At 34.7% G+C, this 25,464-nt stretch overlaps 1 protein-coding gene and 1 long non-coding RNA gene across 4 annotated transcripts in view; one reads left to right on the top strand and one right to left on the bottom strand.

Moving 5' to 3' along the window:
* The window catches only part of LOC309659159, a 1,097,080-nt gene that overhangs the window by 893,289 nt on the left and 178,327 nt on the right, over positions 1-25,464 (top strand). The gene's annotated exons all lie outside the window — the stretch shown is intronic.
* Positions 1-25,464, bottom strand: part of LOC309659141 (uncharacterized protein) — a 323,065-nt gene that overhangs the window by 148,547 nt on the left and 149,054 nt on the right. For all 3 annotated transcript variants that reach the window (XM_082458462.1, XM_082458461.1, XM_082458463.1), the window contains exon 2: positions 1,124-1,288. In XM_082458462.1, the coding sequence (XP_082314588.1) occupies positions 1,124-1,288 (165 nt within the window). The remainder of the gene's footprint in view (positions 1-1,123; positions 1,289-25,464) is intronic.

Genomic DNA, 25,464 nt, shown 5'->3' with positions numbered 1-25,464 from the left:
AAGGATAAGAGCCCACTGAAGCAAGGATAATGCTGATATCTGAAGAAAAGTTGTTGAGCCCTTGAAGGGTCTGGGTGAAATGAAAATGAAATGATTTCTAAAGAGAATAGCATAAGTTGAGAAGCACATCATTGGGAACTCTGGAGGCTGATGTGATGTCATGGTACCTTTAAGTCACCTAATTATGAGCTACCATAGTCCTTTTAACACCTTCATTTTTACAGTGAACTAAAACTTGAACTGGTCTTTTCACTGTGTTTCTTTCAGATGTGTGAGTTGAAGTTTAACTATGCTTGCATTTCTTACAGGCACTTATCTAAAAATGCAGAGGTCTATGCTTACTAGAAATATAGTGGGATGCCAGGAAACCAGTCAAGTTCAAAACTTTGACTAGTTAAAAAGTCAACCAATGCCTCATTTCTTCTGAGTCCTCTGGATGTGGTATGTTCTCACAGCTGCCACAAATAGTTTCAAGTACAAACACTTCCATGGCCTGTTTCCTCTCTCCCCAACTCCAATCAAACACAGACTCCTATCATTGAAATTACCCAAATTTTCTCAAGTCACTTGCCATGTTTTCCACCCTCGCCTATTCACCATTTAATCAGGCCTGAATACTCTAAAAGAATCTCCACCGACCAATTGATGGATCCTAAATTTGCCCTTGATATTTAATAGCCGTATGACCTTGGGAAAATCATTTTCATCTTTCTGTGCCTCAAATTTTTTGCATTCATAAATGAATATAAATAAATTTAGAATAACATATATGAAGTTACCCTGCACACAATACGGTCTTGATAAATAGTAGTGTCCTTCCTTCTTCTCCCTCTCAGGCCTTTACTCGTCAGAACCTCCTGGATTTTCTCCTCTGACCACACGTCTCCAACTCTTCCCCAGACCTACACACAGGTCTCTTCAAATCTCAAACCTCCTTTCGGGGAACACTCTTCCACCTACAAGTTTCCCTTGGATCCCTCCCCATCATAAACATTTTCCCCTTATTTCCTCATCACACTTCACCCTTTAGAATATGACCTCTTTTAAAAGAAAATGTCAACTTCCTCAAAATTACCTTATTTCCTTTCAGTTCTAGGAGATTGCCCATCCGTCTGGCACTCACCGTGTGAGACTGCTTTTGTGAGATGCTTCAATCAGGGCTGGGAGTGGTGACTGTGGCTCTTTGTGGTTTGCTTTAGTTCTCAGGCTCCTAGAATTAGGAGTTAAAGGAGGCTGGAGGAGTATATGGTGGTCAATGATTTTCACACGAAGTCCTGTTGGTTTGTTGCTGTGAAAGAGAGAAAAGCAGCAGTAAACAGTTTGTATAAATATGGATTGCAATAAAGTACACCTATAAAATAAAATTGAGCAATTTAATTAACTTGGTGTGCAGTTTTCAGAAATTGTAATTATTTATAAGAAAATAGCAACTTATCTATAAAATTAAGAGATTTAAACTCACACACATTCTAGACCAGTGCTAATAGAAATGTAATGTTAACTTCACATGCAATTTTAAATTTCCTAACAGCCATATTGAAAAAAATTAAGTAAAATTATTTTAAACACATTTTATTTAATACAATATATCTAGAATGTCTTTTCAACTTATAATCAATAAAAAACGATGAGATATTTCATATTACTTTTTTTTTTTTTTTTTACAAAGTCTTCCAAATTCAGGGGTGATGTTAGAGATGATGAAAAATCTACACATTGATGTTGATTAGATAGATACAAGTTATGGTAGACTGCTAATAGCAGCTCCCCACGTTCCAATGGGAAAAAATTTAAAAAAAAAGATGTCCATAACCTAATCTTTGGAATCTGTGAATGTTACCTTATATATCAACAAAGGACTTTATAGATGTAATTAAATTAAAGATATTGAGATAGGGAGATTTTCTTGGATTATCAGAGTAGGCTTTAAGTACAATCACTTATATCCTTATATGTGGGAAGCAGAGGGAGATTTTACCACAGAGGAAGAAGAAAAGTAAACAATGTGATGACAGAAGCAGAGACTGGAGTGATGTGGCCATGTGCCAAAGAATATCAGCAGCCCCCAGAAGAGCCCCTGGAAGAGGCAAGGAGCAAATTCTCTCCTAGAGCCTCCAGAGGAACTGTTGCTATGATAACACCCTGATTTAGGCCCAGTGATACTTATTGTGGACTTCTGGCATCCAGAACTGTGAGAAAATAAGTTTCTGTTGTTTTAAACCACCAAGTTTGTGGTAAAGTGTTATACCAGCTACAGGAAACTAATACACAAGTCATTTAGACTAATGTAATGACATTACATTCACTCCTTTGTTGTTAATGTCTAGACAAAGGCCATTGGTCTTATTTCCAGAAACTGTCAATGAAATGTTCTACAAATATTAGTGTTGAAAGTGTCTTATATAATCTTTCATCTCGCATGGTTTCAGCTACTACCCACATGCTGAAAACTTCCAAATTTGTATTTCTGTCTTTTACCACTCTCCTGTACTCCAAAGTAATATTTCCAGATATCTTCTGGGCTTTGCCACCCAGATGTACCACAGTTATCAAAACTGATCATGCTCAAGTTGAACTCATTGAAACTCAAATTATCTCTTCCTTCCAAATCAGTTAATGGACCAGTCACCTATATCCAGGGTGACTTTACCTATTGGTTAGCTTAAGACAGCACTAGTTTATCTTGTTGTTCCTGTGTCCTATTCAATTTAGCACTTGTCCCAAGTTTTCAAGATCTTTTTCATTTTTAAGAAGTCTTATTATTAATAATTGCCTTAAAATAATTTGGGTGTTGTAAACCTCAACCTTTTGGCTTCCAGGTTTGGCTATGGCATCATCTCATAGTGTGTGAGAATGAATTAAGTAAATAGAATATTCCCTTTAACATGTAATAATCTGGTGGAAAAAAAAGACTAGTCGTTAACACTTTTATCTTTTCCTGATCCTTTCTAGAGACAAGGGGACTACACATGATAGTGTATGTATGATAAAACAAAGTGTTCTCGGTCATAAACAACACAGACGGTACCTCCTTTTAGTTTCAAGTGGTGGTAGAGCAAGTATTTGACGCTATTGCCCTTGCACCATTTGGTGTTGCAGCCAGTTGTCCCTGGACTGTCCCATGGCCTGTAAGTTTCACAAAATTGTTAAACCTCCACTTAGTGGGGGTCGTATGAAATGTGGGAAGGTAGACGTTAAGTGTACATGAAATATATGTAGGAAATAAAGGCTGAGGGGTCCTGTCAGAGTTTATAGTAGCCTTCACACCCTTGCTATTGTGGTTATTGTCATATATTTTATCTTAAATATTTACAACTAATTATTTCACTAATTGCTGGAACTTTCATTTTGCAGTAAACTTGTAGCAGCAAAGAACCAAGATATTTAAAATCCAAGATAGGTGTAAAAAAATCTACTAGTAAAAGTTGTTATGAATTGCACAAAATATTTGTTGACATTTATCATCCACCATATGTGGGGTCACAGTTATATCACAGACCATATGAAAATCAAATCAGAAATCTGTAGGATTTCTGTTTCAGACATTAAGAAAAAAAAAAAAAAGAAATCTGTAGGAGAAGCAATGGTAGCTAATTTAAAATTTTAAAAAGAAAATTAAAAAAATAAATGTGAATTACTATGCTGTACACCTGAAACTAATGTAATATTAAAAATCAATTATACTTCAATAAAAATAATAATAATAAAATTTAAAAGCAAAGATAAATACGCTACTAGATCTTGATTTAATTAATATAGCTGTAGAAAGTGAACTTACTCTCTTTTCATTTAGATTAAATGACTATTCTAAATTATTTTCACTCTTTTTTAATCTCAAGTTTTCTTGTGTATTACTCAAAAAGTATAGCAACAACTGTTCATAGATTGGCTCTATTTCCTTCCCAAAGAAGAACTTTGCAAATGGTAAGTGATGTGAGGTTTAATTTAATCTCAACAGTTGCTTCAAATAGAAAGCCAGTTAGATTAATCCCAATAAAAGTTATGTTTTCAACTAATTCATGGACTCTAAGGAAAGCTTTTGGAACTTCATTATGCTATGGTGAAACACCTGAGATTACTGTGATTATGGTTCTAAAATAGTTAAAAATTCAATCTTGAAGATTAAAATTACATGCTTTTAGGGAGATTGAAATATAAATGTTTTAGATCACAAAGTCATAGTAAAGATAATAATCTTTTTGAGTTAAGAAATATATGGAAAATAGGGACTTCCCTGGTGGCACAGTGGTTAAGAATCCGCCTGCCAATGCAAAGAACGTGGGTTCGATCCCTGGTCCAGGAAGATCCCACGTGCCGCGGATGTGCAGTGTGCCACAACTACTGAGCCCGCGTGCCACAGTTACTGAAGCCTGTGCCTAGAGCCCAGGCTCCACAAAAAAGATAAGCCACCACAATGAGAAGCCCACGCACTGCAAAGAAGAGGAGCCCCTGTTCGCCGCAACTAGAGAAAGCCCATGTGCAGCAATGAAGACCCAACACAACCAAAAACAAACAAATAAATAAATAAATTTTAAAAATAATAATAAAATAAAATATATCTTTAAAAAAAGAAATATATGGAGAATAAGTATATTTGGAATTGGTTGTATACACATAAAATTAATAATTATATCCAAACAATCTGTAATATTTTACCAATCTAATATATCAATCAGTATACTACTGCTTCTGTAAATATACAAACACATTTTACACATTAAGAAGTTTTTACACTCTCTCTCTGATGTCCATGATCAATAAATATATAGAAATATTTAAGCCTTTTAAAAACAATGTAGTAAACCAATCTGTCCGAAAATGATATTAAACTACGTAGTGGAAGGGTTTTCTAGATTTTGATTAATTTTTTCAAACTTGTTTTGTTGGAAATCTTTCTAAATTGTCAAAAAGTGTCAACTCTGAGGCTTTCAGATAATTGAAACTATTGAGACTAACATTTAGAAATGTAAAGAATAAAACATTTTTCACACAGAAACAAACCAAAATAAAAGAACGTGGAAAAACAGGTGAGAACTCAAATAGGTACATAAATTATTTTTGAAAATCTACAGTTGAGCTGTAGAATAACTTGGCCTTTATTTTCTGCTGCATCTAAGTTTGACAAGACACTGAAAAAATCATGGAGACATCTTATTTGATGAATTTTGTAATGTAAAAATAATTGTTGAAGAAAATTACTATGAATAAAAGTAAAAAGGTACTGTTGGTAAAAAATCCTTGGACTAAAATTTTTACGTGTTTCAATAAAAAAGTGGAATGAAACTACCATTTATTTAGCAGAATTAAATTTTCTCAATTAAAAATATTTCTGACCTATAGAACATTAACAATAAAAACAGTCAACTACTTCAAATTTATTAACCATAAAACACATTGAAAAAGATTGCAAGCAATTTCATTTTTTAAAATTTATCTGAACACAAAAAAATAGTCTTCAGTGACATGATTTGAGAGACAAATATAGCTAAGAAACTGATTTTTTCTATTTGTTTTATTCCTTATGCTGTATATTATGTTTCTGAGGCTTATTTATTTTATGAGGAGATTCATACTTCTTAATTTCCTTCACCCATCTCACCCCTATCTTCCTCCCCTCTGGCATTCACCTGTTTGTTTTCTGTATCTATGAGCCTGTTTTCATGTTGTTTTTGTTTTGTTTTGTTTTTTAGATTCTACATATGAGATCATACAGTATTTGTCTTTCTCTGTCTGACTTATTTCACTTAGCATAATACCCTCATTCCATTTATGGACACTTACCATTCATCCATTTATGGACACTTAGTTTGCTTCCGTATTTTGTCTATTGTAAATAATGCTGCAATGAACATTGTAGCACGTATATCTTTTTTTTTTAAATTTTTTGGCTGTGTTCGGTCTTCATTGCTGCACACAGGCTTTCTCTAGTTGCGGCGAGTGGGGGCTATTCTTCTTTGCAGTGCACAGGTTTCACATTGCGGTGGCTTCTCTTGTTGTGGAGCACAGGGTCTAGACGCATGGGCTTCAGTAGTTGCAGCACACAGGCTCAGTAGTTGTGGCACTCGGGCCCTAGATTGTGCGGGCTTCAGTAGTTGCAGTACATGGGCTCAGTAGTTGTGACTCACGGGCTCTAGAGCTCAGGCTCAGTAGTTGTGGTCCATGGGCTTAGTTGCTCTGTGGCATGTGGGATCTTCCCAGACAAGGGATTGAACCCATGTCCCATGCCTTGGCAGGTGGATTCTTAACCACTGCACTACCAGGGAAGTCCGCGCATATCTTTTTGAATTAGCGTTTTTGTTTTCTTCAGGTAAACACCCAGAAGTGAAGTTGCTGGATCACATGGCAGTTCTGTTTTTAATTTTTGGAGGAACCTCCATACTGTTTTCCATAGTGAATGCACCAATTTACATTCCCACCAGTGCATGAAGGTTCCCTTTTCTCAGTATCCTAACCAACACTTGTCATTTGTTGTCTTTTTAGGATAGCCATTCTGACAGGTGTTAGGTGATAGCTCATCATGGTTTTGATCTCATATCCCTGATGATTAGTGTTATTTTTTCATGTATCTGTTGGCAATTGGTATGTCATCTTGGGAAAAATGTCTATTCCGATCCTCTGCCCATTCTTAATCAGATTGTTTGTTTTTTGATGTTGAGTTGCATGAGTTCTTTGTATATTTTGCATATTAACCTTTATTGAGTATATATTTGCAAATATCTTCTCCCATTCAGTAGGCTGCCTTTTTGTTTTGTTGATAGCTTCCTTTACTGTGCAAAAGCTATTTTATTTGACTTAGTCTCATTTGTTTATTTTGGTTTATGTTGCCCTTGGCTGACAAGTCAGATCCAAAAAAATATTGCTAAGACTGATGGCAAAGAGCATACTGCTTATGTTTTCTTCCAGGATTTTTATGGTTTCAGGTCTAACATTTATATCTTTAATCCGTTTTGAGTTTATTTTTATATATGGTGTAAGAAAGTAGTCCAGTTTCATTCTTTTGCATGTAGCTCTCCAGTTTTCACAACAACATTTATTGAAGAGGCTGCCTTTCTCCATTGTATATTCTTGTCTCCTTTGTCATAGATTGATTGACATATAAGCATGGGTTTATTCCTGGGCTCTCTCTTCCATTCCATTGATCTATGTGTCTGTTTTTCTGCCAGTACTGCATTGTTTTGATTACTGTAACTTTGTTGTATAGCTTGAAATCAAGGAGCATGATACCTCCAGTTTTGTTCATCATTCTCAAAATTACTATTCAGGGTCTTTTGTGTTTCCATACAAATTTTAGAATTACTTGTTCTAGTTCTGTGAATAATGCCTTGATATTTTGATAGAGATTTCACTGAATCTGTAGATTGTCTTGGAGAGTATGGTCATTTTAAGAATATTAATTTTTCCAATCCATGAGCGTGGTAACACTTTCCATCCATTTGCATCACCTTCAATGTCTTTCATCAATGTGTTATAGGTTTCAGAGTACAACTCTTTTACCTTTTTGGTTAGATTTATTCCTAGTTATTTTAGAAACTGGTTAAAATACATGAATGTGAAACAAAGATAATAATTCTACTCATGTAATTTTTCTACTTATGTATTACTTATGTAATGTTTTGCTTTGCTTTGATACACATAGGTTTATGTGCACAAATAATTTTATTTATAAAAATAGCTTTTAGGGGACTTCCCTGGCAGTCCAGTGGTTAAGACTCCATGCTTCCACTGCAGGGGGCATGGGTTCTGTCCCTGGTCAGAGAAATAAGATTATGCACGCCATGGCATGGCCAAAAAAATTTGTTTTTAATAGTTTTTTAAAATTATTTTTTAATATTTTCTTTTAATTTACTTATCTATTTTTGTCTGTGTTGGGTCTTCATTGCTGTGCCCAGGCTTTCTCTAGTTGTGGTGAGCGGGGGCTACTCTTCATTGTGGTACATGGGCTTCTCATTGTGGTGGCTACTCTTGTTGTGGAGCACGGGCTCTAGGTGCATGGGCTTCAGTAGTTGCGGCACGTGGGCTCAGTAGTTGTGACTTGCGGGCTCTAGAGCGCAGGCTCAGTAGTTGTTGTGCACGGGCTTAGTTGCTCCGCGGCATGTGGGATCTTCCCAAACCAGGGCTAGAATCCGTTTCTCCTGCATTGGCAGGCACATTCTTAACCACTGTGCCACCAGGGAAGTCCGCCCCCAAAAAAATAGTTTTTAAATAAAAGTATTTTATATATTCAAAATAGAAAACCCAACAAATTCATTAAGAAATAAATATTAACATTATAAAATTTTGATTATTTTAGAACCCCTTTTCACTTTCAGAAGTTTTCTGATTTGGATTAAAAAAAATTATATAGCCTTCATACCCAAACCTGAAATCATAGAGCCATCTGGCAGGCTTCATTCTCTCTCACTGTTTTGACTTCACATGCAATAGATTACTATATCCTAGCATTTTTCTCACAACACTTTCCTGTTTATCTTCACTTCACTGGCTTAATTTAGGTCTTCACCATGTCTTGCAAAACTATATGATAACCTATTTCATTTCTCTGCTTCCACTTTACACACCCTCAGTTCATTAGACCTACTGCTCTTACATTTATTTTCAAAAATGAAAGTCAGATTTTATTATTCAAATGCTATATTAGCATCAGGGTTCTTATATTAGCCATAGTCTAAACTCCAAATTCCTTAAATGAAATTACAAAGTATTCCATGAATCAGTTTCTGCCTTTTTCTTCATCATATATCTTGTCCCACCTCACCAATCTCAGGCCACATGCTCCTCCTCTTTGCCTTTGCACATGTTTTTTTCTCCCTCCTACAGTAAACAAGCCCATCTTAAGTGTGTGGAAATCTCCTTGTTAGATTTCAAAAACCTAGTTCAAGTGATGTTGCCTCTCTAAAGTCTTCCTTATCTAAGGAAGTTGATATCACACTTTTCTTTGTCGACTCTATAAATGCTCTGAGTGTGTGTGTGTGTGTTTAATAACACTTTTCATACTACATTTCAATCATTATTTTTAAGTCTTCCTCACCACCTGGACTGTGAGACACCAAGATGTGACACTTAGTTTTGTATTTACAATGCCAAGTGAAAATAGGTACTCAGATATCTTTGTTTACTAAGTGGATGGATGGGTGGATGAACAACCAGACTATTCATAGACTATTCAAGCTTAGTATTTTATATTTTAGCATGTTATATGTTTCTTACGGTTATACAAAAGCACACAAAATGAATGTAAAAGTCAGAAACTATGCAATGCAAAAATTAATCTGGTAAAGAATGATAAAGGATTCACACAGTTTTACTTGCCAGATGTGTATACCTTTATGTTTTGCTTCCTAGATTTGGAAGTTTGCCTTCAACAATGCTGATCATTGAATCTGTCAAAAACACTTGCATTTGTGTATTTAATTAGAGAATTTCTGAATTATTTAATAATCTAACTTTACCTAAGATTATCATTGTCCAGCACAAATGGCATAAAGTATATTTTATATCAAAACTAATTTTTATATTATTTTTATATCATTATTCATTAATATAATAACTCTAGCAAATGCAATTTCTTTCCTAGGTTCCATAACATATAACTGCATTACTTAAAACAAACAATTCAGTTTAAAAATTGACAGAAGACCTAAATAGACATTTCAACAAGGAAGACATACAGATGGCCAAGAGGCACCCGAAAAGATGCTCAACATCACTAATTATTAGAGAAATGCAAATCAAAACTACAATGAGGTATCAACTCACACCGGTCAGAATGGCCATCATCAAAAAATCTAGAAACAATGAATGCTGGAAAAGGTGTGGTGAAAAGGGAACCCTCCTGCACTGTTGGTGGGAATGTAAATTGATACAGCCACTATGGAAAACAGTATGGAGGTTCCTTAAAAAACTAAAAATAGAACTACCATACGACCCAGCAATCCCACTACTGGGCATATACCCTGAGAAAACCATAATTCAAAAAGAGACATGTACCCCAATGTGCATTGCAACACTATTTACAATAGCCAGGACATGGAAGCAATCTAAATGCCCATCGACAGATGAATGGGTAAAGAAGATGTGGTACATATATACAATGGAATATTACTCAGACATACAAAGAAATGAAATTGAGTTATTTGTAGTGAGGTGGATGGGCCTATAGTCTGTCATACAGAGTGAAGTAAGTCAGAAAGAGAAAAACAAATACCATATGCTAACACATGTATATGGAATCTAAAAAAATAAAAATAAATGGAACTGATGAACCTAGTTGCAGGGCAGGAATAAAGATGTAGACATAGAGAATGGACTTGAGGACATGAGGTACGAGGGGGAAGCTGGGGCAAAGTGAGAGTAGCATCAACATATATACACTACCGAATGTAAAATAGTTAGCTAGTGGGAAGCAGCAGCATAGCACAGGGAGATCAGCTCGATGCTTTGCGATGACCTAGAGGGGTGGGATAGGGAGGATGAGAGGGAGGCTCAAGAGGGAGGGGATATGGGGACATATGTATTCATATGGCTGATTCACTTTGTTGTACAACAGAAACTAACACAGTATTGTGAAGCAATTGTATTCCAATAAAGATCTATTAAAAAAAAAAAAAAACACATAATTTGGGGAGTTAAAATTCAGTATAGAGCATTCATTTATTTGTGATTGCCCAAAGCCTCTTCTGTGATTTCCATTTGGTCATGAAATAGACTAGAAACACCCAATAATTTATTTTACTTGAATTAAGCATTTGCCCCTCCCAAATCTATATTTTCTGTATCTTCTTTTATTTGTCAAGTTAGCTATTTATAAATTTTGGCAGGTACAAGTATAGAATAGCTAGAAAATAGTCAAAATTGTATTTGCTACTTGATAATATATTAATTCTGAATTCTGCCTTCTAACCCCATAAATAGTGGATTCAGATTTGTTTGTATGTTTATGAGTGTGGGAGTTCTGGAATCTTCCAGGATTACATTAAATTTGATGATAATCACGATGTAATTGGTGATGATAAAGATGACAGTAATGTTGATGTAATAATGATTTACATTTATTTACAAACAACACTATTTCATATTTAGGTATTATTGGACTCATATTATTAATCAAAGAACTAAACTGAAGAGAAGTGACTTGACCAAACACACTATACCTGGAAAAGGCAAGACACAAACACAGATCAAATTTAATATTCTTTCCACTATATATATGATTAATGAGACTCTTTGATTACATCTGAACCTTACAAATATGAAAATATCCTGATACAAGTTTTTTCAAGATAATACATTTATAATGTTGACGTAATGTCTTTAGCATAAAATTGTTCCTTAAATGACAAAATAGGAAAATTCCAGCACTTTCCAAATAGCAGATTGTCCCACTTTAAAATATAATGTAGTCCACTGAGCATTATCCATTAGGAGGACAATAATGTAGATCCAGAGGAGCCTATTTATAAATATTATGAACTCTCCTAAATTTAAGAACACATGCTGTATTTCCAGGTACTTCAGCAACTTTGGCCAGTTTGGAATTTTAAGAACTATGAAAACAAAGTTCTTTCCAAATGGCAACATTAACCACAACACCAGCATTCAGGTGAGAGAGCAGAGATCTAGGCACCATGAACATACAAAGAAAACTATTTGAAAAAACAATATCTTATTAGTTGCCTTACAGAGTAAATATTTACAATTTTAAAAAATTTCAGTAAACACTAAGATCAGGCTAATCTGTTTGTACAGAAATTTGTAAATAGTTCAGAATATGAACATCATTCTGATTATTAAGAATCTATAGTCAAAAATAATCCCTAAATTGATATTCTCCTATTTCTGTTTCTAAGTGAGTTACAATATAATTTGTTAACAGCTTTTTCCAAATAGTTTGCTTGGGAAATTATATTTTGTGATTGGATACAATCCCCAACCAGTTACTACTGACATGAGAGGAGAGACTTTGCCTAAATCATGGGCTCCATTTCACTGCATAAACAACCAATAGTTTTTCAGTAGAGAAACCAGTAATTATCATACAGTCAAATAATAGCTACATACCTGCCAGGTTACTGTGATTTTTGGCATCACTGGCATACATTTTTAATTTGGCCAAATACTATTTCAGTTGCTGCCATGTCATTCCCAGAGGTACTCTTTGGCACTCTAAATTGATCTGACATCTGCAGTGCTTCCAGGAATGAGGTTTAAAAATATAACAGTTATTCTATGGATAGGTATATAGAGACCTGGGAATTCTATAAATACACAGTTTTTTTCCATTGGGTGTTACAATACATTCCCTATCTATGACAAGCTTTTTTTAAACTTACATATTTGCTCTTCATCTAAGCTTTGAAGCAAAGTATAAATACATGATGAAATTTAAAAACACCACAGCCATGTTGGTAAAATTTTATGTAGCTGAAAATCAGATTTTTTAAAGAGCAGCTTTTAAAAACTATCCTTCCACATTGTGGTTAAATATAAATTTCATGGATTTACTACTCTCAATCTAATCTCCCTAATATCTCCCTGGATTTAAGTTTGAAATTCTGGTTTTACCTCACTTTCCATAACTATAATGAGGATATTCATGTTTATGTTATCTCATCTTTCATAGACTTTCTAAAGAACACGTTTGGTAATTATACATTTTTTTACCTGACTACATTATTTTTTTTCTTTCTTTTTTTGTTTTTGGCTGTGCTGGGTCTTCACTGCTGCGTGCAGGCTTTCTCTAGTTGTGGTGAGGGGGGCTACTCTTCGTTGCGTTGTGGTGCTCGGGCTTCTCATTGCAGTGGCTACTCTTGTTGCAGAGCATGGGCTCTAGGCATGCAGGCTTCAGTAGTTGCAGCACGTGGGCCCCAGGGTGTGCAGGCTTCAGTAGTTGCGACATGTGGGCTCAATACTTGCAGCTCATGGGATCTAGAGCACGGGCTCAGTAGTTGTGGCTCATGGGCTTAGTTGCTCTGCGGCATGTGGGATCTTCCTAGACCAGGGATGGAACCCATGTCTCCTGCATCGGCAGGTGGATTCTTAATCACTGGACCACCAGGGAAGTCTGTGATTACATTATTTTCTGTTCAAAAATTTCCAACATTATTCTAAATCTGGAACTAATCGAAAGTATCCATTTTTTCATTTTTATTTTTGCTATTATTATTGTTTTGCGGATTTTTATCCTTGGTTACTTATCTGCTATGTACTAAAATTTCTTTTTAGTATACTTTTGTCTCTTCTCTCAGTATAGTTACTTCAAATTCTCTACAAAATTTTCAAAAATAAATATATATTTCTTATTCATTGAGTCTTCATTTTAAATAACTTTGAAAAAAGATGTCACCCTCTTTACCTTAATTCTTTTCCAGGTGGGATACTGTGTTAATTTAGACCAGCATTTCCAAAAGTTAATATGTTAAAAGGGGGGAAAAAACACCTTCCAGGGCCACTTCACTTTAGGATTCATTTGATTACATATGATAAGTAAGATTCTTTACTGCCAAACTTTACAGAAAAATAGACTTAAAAAATAAAACTTTAAAATCTCTAGGAGAATCTTCCACACCCTTTTGCCCCCAAAATCGTTCTGTGTCCAGGACTCCTGTAGACTAGAGTTTACCCAAACCAGTTTAGGGAGAATGTGGATTAAATGTCCATCACTTCAGTATCATATTGTACATAAACTATTTCTTGTCTCTCTTTCTCTCTGTCCCTCTCTTATGTGCCCCCAACCTCCTAGGAAAAATACTGGTATGTTCCAATTATTCTTCTAGGGGTTGGAGATAAAGTTGTGAAAAAGACACCATTCAAAACAGAGTTTATATTTTAGAAGACAGAAAAATAATACACAAGTAAGATACATTCAGGTAATGATGAGTGTTACGCACAAAATAAAACAGTGGATAAAATAGAGAAAACTGAGGTAATTCTTTAGATTGATTTTCAGGGAAGGTCTCTCTGAGAAGATGACATTTGGGCTGAATCAAGAGGGTAAGTCAGACATATGAAGATCAGAATGCAGAGAGTTCCAAGCAGAGGGAAAAGCAGAAGCAAGTTTCAAGGAAATAAGTTTGGTGTTTTCCATGAACTTTAAGCATCCTAGTGTAGTAAGAGCAAAGTCAGTGAGGAGGGGAGAGAGACAAGCAATAAGACTAGAGAGGGACACAGTGACTATTATCATGTAGAGACTTGTATGAAGCTTGGATTTTATTCTAACTGCAATGAGAAGCCATTGGAGGGTTCTGAGCAGAAGGATTCCATGAATTTTAAAAGCTCACACTGGCTGCTGTGTGAAAAATGACTAATTAAGGAGTAAAGTAGACACAGACAAACCATTAAATAGACTATTGCATTAGCCCAGATAATCAAATATTTCTTGGACTAGGATAGTAGCAATGCAAACAAGATGTATTTTAAAAAGAAACAACAGGATTTGCTCATGGGTAAGGTATGAGAGCTGAGAGAAAAACAAACAATAATTCATAGGTTAGTTTAATCAACAGAGTGGATGTGATGCTATGTATTAATATGAGTAAGAGTGAAGGAGGAAGATGGAAGTACCACAGGAAGATGTGAGGATAACTATGTTTTGAGATGTAAGTGGAAAGATCAAATAAACACTAGTATGTACAGTTTGAAGCTAAGAAGAGAGATAAAGCCTGGAGAGGATGAACTACAGATGATATTAGAAGTTGGGGAATGGATAGGTCTCCTAGAGAGGCAAAGTTGATAGGAGAGAAGAGGTAACCTAGGACCAAACCCTGGGATTTACATACTTTAAAAATTTTTAAGTTTATAACTTACAAGTTTTTAAATTGCCCTGTATCTTGAGAAGTGTATATATTCAGGAAGCTTCAATACCCATTGAGAATTTACAGGTCATAGTTCTGGGGAAACCAACGAACAAAGCTAACAGATCAGACCAAAACTATATATTAAAATCATGTTCTCAATCAAAGGAGATAACTCTGTAAAGACAAAAATCTGGTTGCATCATTCAGAAGTATAACTATTATGTTTTCTGCCCCCTTATTATTTTCTATAAAGAATTACCATTTAATTTCTAATCTATTAAGGCATAATACTTGAATTTCTGAGAGCAGAACTGAAATATCATTAGTACTGATCCAGTCAAGGAAATTCAGCAAAGTCATTCAGGTCATGCACTAAGCAAAACTTTACATTAAGAGATCTATTAGAATAGACACTTCATTGCCTTAGCGAATTTAAGGACTTCTTTTAAAATGTTGCTACTATTGCAATGCATATAATATTTGATAAATTCTAACCTGAAAATGTTTCAGTGGTTAAAACAATTGAATAGAAATCCTTGATTCACATTAATGAAATTCATCAGCATATAAATATCTATTTATCTATGTGTGTATCACCTAGTACACTGTTATATTATCCATAATCAATTAGCCAGTTTACATTATCCTCCAAATTTGATTTTTAAACAGCTTAAATATCTTCCAAATATTTTCTTTTTCATGTCTAGAAGAAAATATCTTACTAGTGTTATTACATTGTTCCCAAGACAACAGAAAACAAGCATAATGAAGTGCTTCTATTTAAATATCTGCCTAAATTAGGATAACTCTTGGGGAAACTGAAGATTGTATCATAAGAAAAAAAAGACCATAAATATTTAGTGAGTCATTAAAAAATTAATTACTAGATACATAATTAGTATACATTTTATATATATATATATATATATACTAATATGTTTTCACTAGGAAATAACTGGTGGGTTGGTTTGTCTGCAGTTCCCATTTTATAAAATATGTGTAATCACATTCTGACTTTGCACACTATAGATGATGATAGACTGCACAGCCATAGCTGTGGGGGTTTAGCAATGAAGACTGGATTTCTGGAACCAAGGAGTGTTTACAAATGGCAGTAGACTCATTTACAGTCTAAATCTGCCTTAGTAGATAAGCTCAGTTGTGATCATTCTTTTGAACAATGACCTAATGTAATGGCAGTGAAAAGTAGGGTAGCAAAGGAAAACAGTGATAAAATTGAGACTGAAAAGGAAATATCTGAATTACTGCAGCTGGTTGATGAAAAGAGAATAAAGTATAACCAAAAGCTGGTCATACTTAGTCTGAAGGCATAGCTCATTTGAAAATTAGTTGCTGTGATCAAAAGGAGGTTTTTCCACACAGAGAGTTATAAAGAGACATAAAGAAACACTTTAATGTTATCAACATTTTCAAATAACATGGCACTGTATAATTTCTACCTTTTAACTCTTTCCACTGTTTTCTTCTTAATGAAGTGCATATTTATTCACTATTAGACATTTTTGATAGCCCAATTTAATTAAAAATTACTTAAGAGCTGTGTTTTTATTACCTATAAAGTAAACATAATTTTAATTCTTGTGCTCATATTTTTTTAATCCTACATACATTTACTGTAGTGTTTATAAAGGAAATCAGATTAACATATTTTTAAGATTTTATTAGGCATAACACCACTTGAGACTAATTGGGTTTGTGAGGAATAATAAACAATGTTCCTGTCTCCCAGCAGCTTGAAACTTGGTTGAGAAAACCAATTAAAATTAGGTGGAAATGTAATTCCAACAGAACAGGAATTATATTACAGTTTAGATAAATATTTTAAAAATTATTAATAAATATCTAAATAACTAATCATTAAAAGAATATGAAAGGCATAGAAAGGTTCAGAGTGACATCAGTAAGATAGTGGAATAGGAGGTTCCAGCCCTCAACCCCCCACAGAAACACTGGTTTGAACAACTACTCACAACCAAGAATAACTTTATGGGAGCCCAGGAGTTCAGTTGAGAGGTTCAAGCACCTCATTAGAGCAAAACATCCAAGAATAAATGCAGGAAGAAGGTAGGAAGAAGAGTTTCACTTTATGTGTCACCCATTGTCCACAGTAACACAACCCAGTGCCAAGAGAGACTCCCTAGGCCAGTGATATCTCCCATGAGAGAAGGTGAGAGCTAAGTGAGTGTCTAGCTTCCCCAGCCTTGTGAGGTGCTACCCAGGAGGCCCTATACTGTTTTGCCCCACCCAGTATACTGAGAGAATCAGAAAGGCTCAAACTTTTGGGTCAGCTAGGAACAGGAAAAAGGGAAGAGGACTTACAGCAGTTGGGAAAGGAGGGAACATTCCCAAACTCATTTTATGAGACTAACATTATCCTGATACTAAAGCTAGAACAGGACACTAAAGAAAAAAGAAAATTACAGGGCAATAATCCTGATAAACATAGATGCAAAAATCCTCAATAAAATAGTAACAAACTGCATTCAACAGCACATTAAAAGAATTGTATACTTTGATCAAGTGGGATTTATCCCTGAGATGCATGGACGGTTCATCATTCACAAATCAGTAAATGTGATACATCACATTAACAGAATAAATGATAATAATCCTATGATGATCTCCAAGAGAAGTAGAAAAAAGCATTTGACAAAATTTCACATTTGTTCTTGATAAAAACTCTCAACAAATTAGGTATGGAAGGAAAGTACCTCAACATAATAAAGGAAATATATGACAAGTTCCAATATAATAAAGGAAATACATGACAAGCCCACAGCTAACATCATATTCAACAAAGAAAAGCAGAAAACTTTCTCTAAAATCATGGACAAGACAGGGATACCTACTCTTCCACTCCTATTTTGCATAGTACTGCAAGTTCTAACCGTAACAATTAGACAAGAAAAAGAAATAAAAGGCATCTAAATCAGAAATGAAGAAGTAAAACTGTCTGGAGATGACATGACTTTATACATAGAAAACCCTAAAGACTCCTCTAAAAAACCATCAGAACTAATAAACAAATTCAGTAAAGTTGCAGGATACAAAATTAACATACAAAAATCAGTCACATTTCTATACATTAAAAATAAATGTCCAAAAGAGAAATTAGTGGGGCTTCCTTGGTGGTCCAGTGGTTAAGACTCTGTGCTGCAAATGCAAGGGGTGTGGGTTTGATCCCTGGTTGGGGAACTAAGATCCCACATGCCGTGTAGTGTGACCAAAAAAAGATTTTAAAAAATTAAGAAAATAATCCCATTTATAATAGCATCAAAAAGAATAAAATATTTAAGAATAAATTTAAATGAGTAAGTAAAATCTGTACGTTGAATACTATAAACCATTGATGACAGAATTTGAAGATACAAATATATGGAAAGATAATTCATGTTCATGGATTGGAGGAATTAATATTACTACAATTTCCATACTACCAGAAGTGACCTACAGATTCAATTCAATCCATATCAAAATTCCAATGGCATTTTTCACAGAAACAGAAAAAACAATCCTAAAATTCTCATGAAATCACAAAGGAATAGAAACTACCAAAGTAATCTTGAGAAAGAATAACAAAGCTGAAAGTATCACATTCCCTGATTTCAAACTATATTACAAAGATATAGTAATCCAAACAGAATTGTGCTGGCACTAAAACAGAATTATAGACCAATGGAACAAGACAGAGATCTCAGGAAAACAAAACAAAACAAAAACCCAAACATGTATAGCTAATTGTATAGCCCTTCCACAAGGGCTCTATGAATACAAAATGGGGAAACTATAGTCTCTTCAATAAACGGTATTGGGAAAACTGGATATATACATGGAAAAGAATAAAATTGGATACTTTTCCTTCCATGTAAAAAATAACTCAAAATGGATTAAAGATTTATATATAAGATATGAAACTGTGAAATTCTTAGAAGAAAACACAAAGGAAAACACCGTAGCACTAATCATCAGAGAAATGCAATTCAAATCCACAGTAAGATATCACCTCACACCTTTTAGGATGGCTATCTTTTTTAAAAAAAATGATATTTCTGTTTTTGTGCCAGTACTATGCTGTCTTGATTATTGTGGTTTTCTAGTATAGTCAGAAGTCAGGGAGCCTGATTCCTCCAGCTCCGTTTCTCTTTCTCAAGATTGCTTTGGCTATTTGGGGTCTTTTGTGTTTCCATGCAAATATTTACAATAGTTAGGACTTGGAAACAACCTAAATGTTCATCAACAGATGAATAGATAAAGAAAATATGGTACATATATACAATGCAATATTACTCAGCCATAAAATGGAAAGAAATTGGGTCAATTGTAGAGATGTGGATGGACCTAGAATCTGTCATACAGAGTGAAGTAAGTCAGATAGAGAAAAACAAATATCATATATTAATGCATATATGTGAAATTTAGAAAAATGGTACAGGTGAACCTGTTGGCAGGGCAGGAATAGAAAGACAAATGTAGAGGTCATACGTATGGAGATGGTGTGGGGGAAGGGAGGATGGGATCAACTGGGAGTTTAGGTTTGACACAAACACACTACCATCTGTAAAATAGATAGCTAGTGGCAACCTGCTGTATAGCCCAGGGAGCTCAGCTCAGTGCTCTGTGATGACCTAGATGGGTGGGATGGGAGGAAGAGAGGACCAAGAGGGAGGGAATATATGTATACATGTAGCTGATTCACTTCATTGTACAGCAGAAACTAACACAACATTGTAAAGCAATTACATTCCAATTAAAAAAAAAATGGTAACAAATATTGATGAGGATGTGGATAAAGGGAATCCTTGCACACTGTTTTTGGGAATGTAAATTTGTGCAGCCACTATGGAAAAGAGTATGGAGGTTTAAAAATATAAACATAAATATTTCTATATAAAAATAGAACTACCATGTGATCTAGCAATCCCACTTCTGGATATTTATCCAAATGAATTGAAATCAGATTCTGGAAGAAATACCTGTACTCCCAAGTTCATTGCAGCATATCCACAATAAGCAAGATATGGAAATAACCTTAGTGTCTAAATATATATAATGGAATATTTTTATATTTGGGATATATATATCCTAAATATATATAATACAATATATTAATATATATAATAGAATATTATTTGTCTTAAAAAAGGAAATCCTGCCACTTTAATGACACGAATGGACCTGGAACACAATCACGCTAAATGAAGTAAACCAGACACAGAAAGACAAGTACTGTATGATCTCACTTGTAAGTGGAATCTAAAGTAGTTAAACTAAGGAAGGGGAGAGTAGAATGGTGGTTAGGAGTCATGTGGAGGAGGAAATGAGAAGGTGATGGTCAAAGGGTACAGTGTTTCAGTTATTCAAAATAAATTAATTCTGGAGATTTACTATAAAGCTTAGTGCCTATAACAAACAATACTGTATTGTATATTTAAAAGAGAGTAGAACTCTGTTCTTACCACACACACACACACACACACACGCAAATACACACACAAATAATTCAAATAATAATGGGGGAGATATAAAAGTTTGAGGGATGAAGGATACATCTATGGCCTTGATGGTGGTGATAGTTTCAAGGGTGTATACTTACCCCTAAAGCATCCAGTTGTACACATTAAATGTGAACAGATTTTTACATGTCAATTAAACTTCAATAAAGTGGTTAAAAACATGAAAGGCAAAAACCTTGACATATTTTACTCAGGTAGAAAGGTTCAGGTGGAAAATAGCTATATGAAAGAACTCTGTGTTCATCTACAGAGGGGTCAAAAGTTCTAATACTGTTGTTATCCATGTTTCTGGCTTTCCTTCCTTATGACACAGCATACTGAAATAGATGAAGAAAAAGCAAATCCTACCAAAAAAAAAAACGATTTCAACAAATCGGCTCCAATTCAATTGATAGAAGCAAAAAATCAATTAAATTCAACGATCATGCATTTGTGTCTAATATGTGCAAGGCAAAATGCTAGACATTTTTCTAAGAAGGTCCTGAGTACATTTTCTTATTTTACTAACTTATAGTATCAACAAAATATAGACTGTAGAAACTGTGAAAATAGCATGCTGACAGACAGACAATTCAGAAAGGTCATTTATTTGTTACTCTCCATGAAAATGTTCAGGCTACTTTGCCTACCAAACAGTTCTGAATTAGAAAGACATTAATTCCATAGAAACAAGGTTAAAAGGTGAACATAATACAAATTGAGGCTCATCATCATTTTCTTTTCTTTCTTTTTTTTTTTTTTAATTGGGGCATAGTTGCTTTACAGTGTTGTGTTAGTTTCTGCTGTACAATGAAGTGAATCAGCTATATGTATACCTGTATCCCCTTATCCCCTCCCTCTTGGATCTATCTTCCACCCCTGACGCAATCTCACCCATCTAGGCCACCACAGAGCACTAAACTGAACTCCCTTTGCTATATAGCAGGTTCCAACTAGCTAGTTATTTTACAGATGGTAGTGTATATAGATCAATCCCAATCTCCCAATTGATCCCACCCGTCCTTCCACAATCCCGTGTCCACACGTCCATTTTCTACATTGGCATTTCTATTCCTTCCCTGCAAATAGTTTCATCTGTGCCATTTCTGTAGATCCCATATGTATGCATTAATATATGATATTTGCTTTTCTCTTTCTGACTGACTTCAGTCCGTACGAAAGACACTAGGTCCATCCAACGTCTCTACAAATGAGTGAATTTCTTTCCTTTTATGGCTGAGTAATATTCCATTGTATATATGTACCACATTTTCCTTATCCATTCATCTGTCAGTGTACAGTTAGATTGCTTCCATGTCCTGGCTCTTGTAAACAGTGCTACAATGAACATTGGGATGCACGTGTCTTTCTGAATTATGGTTTTCTCAGGGTATATGCCCAGTAGCGGGATTGCTGGGTCATATGGTAGTTTTATTTTTAGTTTTTTTAAGGAACCTCCATACAGTTCTCCATATTGGTTGTATCAAATTACATTCCCACCAACAGTGCAAGAGGGTTCCCCTTTCTCTACACCCTCTCTAGCATTTATTGTTTGTAGATTTTTTGATGATGGCCAATCTGATCGGTGTGAGGTGATACTTCATTGTAGTTTTGATTTGCATTTCTCTAATGATTAGTGATGTTGAGCATCCTTTCATGTGTTTGTTGGCAATCTGTATATCTTCTTTGGAGAAATGTCTATTTAGGTCTTCTGCCCATTTTTTGCATTGGGTTTTTTTTTTTTTTTTTTTTATTGAGCTGCATGAGATGCTTGTATATTTTGGAGATTAATCCCTTGTCGGTTGCTTCCTTTGTAAATATTTTCTCCCATTCTGAGGGCTATCTTTTCATCTTGTTGATGGTTTCCTTTGCCGTGCAAAAGCTTTTAAGCTTCATTAGGTCCCATTTGTTTATTTTTGGTTTTATTCCATTTCTCTAGGAGGAGGGTCAAAAAGGATCTTGCTGTGATTTATGTCACAGAGTGTTCTGCCTAGGTTTTCCTCTAAGAGCTTTATAGTGTCTGGCCTTACATTTAGGTCTTTAATCTATTTTGAGTTTATTTTTGTGTATGGTGTTAGGAAGTGTTCTAATTTCACTCTTTAACATGTAGCTGTCCAGTTTTCTCAGCACCACTTATTGAAGATGTTGCCTTTTCTCCATTGTATATTCTTGCTTCCTTTATCAAAGATAAGGTGACCATATGTGCGTGGGTTTAACTCTGGGCTTTCTATCCTGTTCCATTGATCTATATTTCTGTTTTTGTACCAGTACCATATTGTCTTGATTATTGTAGCTCTGTAGTATAGTCTGAAGTCAGGGAACCTGATTCCTCCAGCTCTGTTTTTCTTTATCAAGATTTCTTTGGCTATTCAGGGTCTTTTGTGTTTCCGTACAAATTGTGAATTTTTTCTGCATAGAAGTCTTTGTCTCCTTAGGTAGGTTTATTCCTAGTTATTTTATTCTTTATGTTGCAATGGTAAATGGGAGTTTTTCCTTAAGTTCTCTTTCAGATTTTTCATCATTAGTGTATAGCAATGCAAGACATTTCTGTGCATTAATTTTGTACCCTGTTACTTTACCAAATTCATTGATTAACTCTAGTAGTTTCCTGGTAGAATCTTTGGGGTTCTCTATGTATAGTATCATGCCATCTGCAAACAGTGACAGTTTTATTTCTTTCCCAATATGGATTCCTTTTATTTCTTTTTCTTCTCTGAATGCTGTGGCTAAGACTTCCAAAACTATGTTGACTAATAGTGGTGAGAGTGGGCAACCTTGTCTTGTTCCTGATCTTAGTGGAAATGCTTTCACTATTTCACCATTAAGAATGCTGTAGGCTGTGGGTTTGTCATATATGGCCTTTATTATGTTGAGGTAAGTTCCCTCTGTGCCTACCTTCTGGAGGGTTTTTATCATAAATGGATGGTAAATTTTGTCTAAATATTTTTCTGCAGCTATTGAGATCTTCATATGGTTTTTCTCCTCCAATTTGTTCACATGGTGTATCACATTGATTGATCTTCATATATTGAAGAAGCCTTGCATTCCTGGGAAAAACCTCACTTGATCATGGTGTATGACCCTTTTATAGTGTTGTTGGATTCTGTTTGCTAGTATCTTGTTGAGGATTTTTACTTCTATGTTCATCGGTGATATTGGCCTGTAGTTTTCTTTTTCTGTGACATCTTTGTCTGGTTTTGGTGTCAGGGTGATGATGGCATCATAGAACGAGTTTGGGAGTGCTCCTCCCTCTGCTATATTTTGGAAGAGTTTGAGAAGGATAGGTGTAACCTGTTCTCTAAATGTTTGATAGAATTTACCTGTGAAGCCATCTGGTCCTGGGCTTTGGTTTGTTGGAAGATTTTTAACCACAGTTTCGATTTCAGTGCTTGTGATTGTTCTGTTTATATTTTCTATTTCTTCCTGGTTCAGTCTCAGAAGGTTGTGCTTTTCTAAGAATTTGTCTGTTTCTTCCAGATTGTCCATTTTATTGGAATAGAGTTGCTTGTAGTAATCTCTAATGATCCTTTGTATTTCTTCAGTGCCAATTGTTACTTCTCCTTTTTCATTTCTAATTCTGTTGATTTGAGTCTTTTCCTTTTTTTTCTTCATAAGCCAGGCTAATGGTTTATCAATTTTGTTTATTTTCTCAAAGAACCAGCTTTTAGATTTATTGATCTTTGCTATTTTGTCCTTCATTTCTTTCTCATTTATTTCTCATCTGATTTTGTGATTCCTTTCCCTCTGCTAACTTTGGGTTTTTTTGTCTTCTTTCTCTAATTGCTTTAGGTGTAAGGTTAAGTTGTTTATTTGACATTTTTATTGTTTCTTGAGGTAGGATTTTATTGCTATAAACTTCCCTCTTAGAACTGCTTTTGCTGCATCCTATAGGTTTTGGGTCATCGTGTTTTCACTGTCATTTGCTTCTAGGTATTTTTTGATATCCTCTTTGATTTCTTCAGTGATCTCTTGGTTATTTAGTAGTGCATTGTTTAGCCTCCATGTGTTTGTATTTTTTACAATTTTTTTCCTGTAATTGATATCTAGTCTCATAGTGTTGAGGTCAGAAAAGATACTTGATATGATTTCAATTTTCTTAAAATTACCAAAGCTTGATTTGTGACCCAAGATATGCTCTATCTTGGAGAATGTTCCATGAGCACTTGAGAAGAATGTGTATTCTCTTGTTTTTGGATGGAATGTCCTATAAATATCAATTAAGTCCATGTTGTTTAATGTGTCATTTAAAGCTTGGGTTTCCTTATTTATTTTCATTTTGGATGATCTGTCCATTGGTGTAAGTGGGTTGTTAAAGTCCCCTACTATGATTGTGTTACTGTCATTTTCCCCTTTTATGGCTGTTAGTATTAGCTTTATATATTGAGGTGCTCCTATGTTGGGTGCATAAATATTTACAATTGTTGTATCTTCTTCTTGGATTGATCCCTTGATCATTAGGTAGTGTCCTTCTTTGTCTCTTGTAATAGTCTTTATTTTAAAGTCTATTTTGTCTGATATGATAATTGCTACTCCAGCATTCTTTTGATTTCCATTTGCATGGAATATCATTTTCTATCCCCTCACTTTCCATCTATATGTGTCCTTTGGTCTGAAGTGCGTCTCTTGTAGACAGCATATATATGGGTTTTGTTTTTGTATCTATTCCGCCAGTCTGTGTCTTTTGGTTGGAGCATTTAATCCATTTACATTTAAGGCATTTATTGATATGTATTTTTCTATTACCATTTTCTTAATTGTTTTGGGTTGTTTTTGTGGGTCATTTTCTTCTCTTGTATTTCCCGCCTAGAGAAGTTCCTTTAGCATTTGTTGTAAAGCTGGTTTGGTGGTGCTGAATTCTCTTAGCTTTTGCTTGTCTGTGAAGGTTTTAATTTCTCTGTCAAATCTGAATGAAATCCTTGCTGGGTAGAGTAATCTTGGTTGTAGGTTTTCCCGTTCCATCACTTTAAATATGTCCTGCCACTCCCTTCTGGCTTGTAGAGTTTCTGCTGAAAGATCAGCTGTTAACCTTATGGGGATTTCCTTGTATGCTATTTGTTGCTTTTCCCTGCTGCTTTTAATATTTTTTCTTTGTATTTAATTTTTGATAGTTTGATTAATATTTGTCTTGTCATGTTTCTCCTTGGATTTATCCTATATGG

This window comes from Balaenoptera physalus (genome assembly GCF_965194825.1).
Source record: "Balaenoptera physalus genome assembly, chromosome: 4".
In the NCBI taxonomy this organism is placed as follows: domain Eukaryota; kingdom Metazoa; phylum Chordata; class Mammalia; order Artiodactyla; family Balaenopteridae; genus Balaenoptera; species Balaenoptera physalus.
The sequence above is the reverse complement of the archived record's forward strand: the minus strand, read 5'-3'. Positions and strand labels throughout refer to the sequence as shown.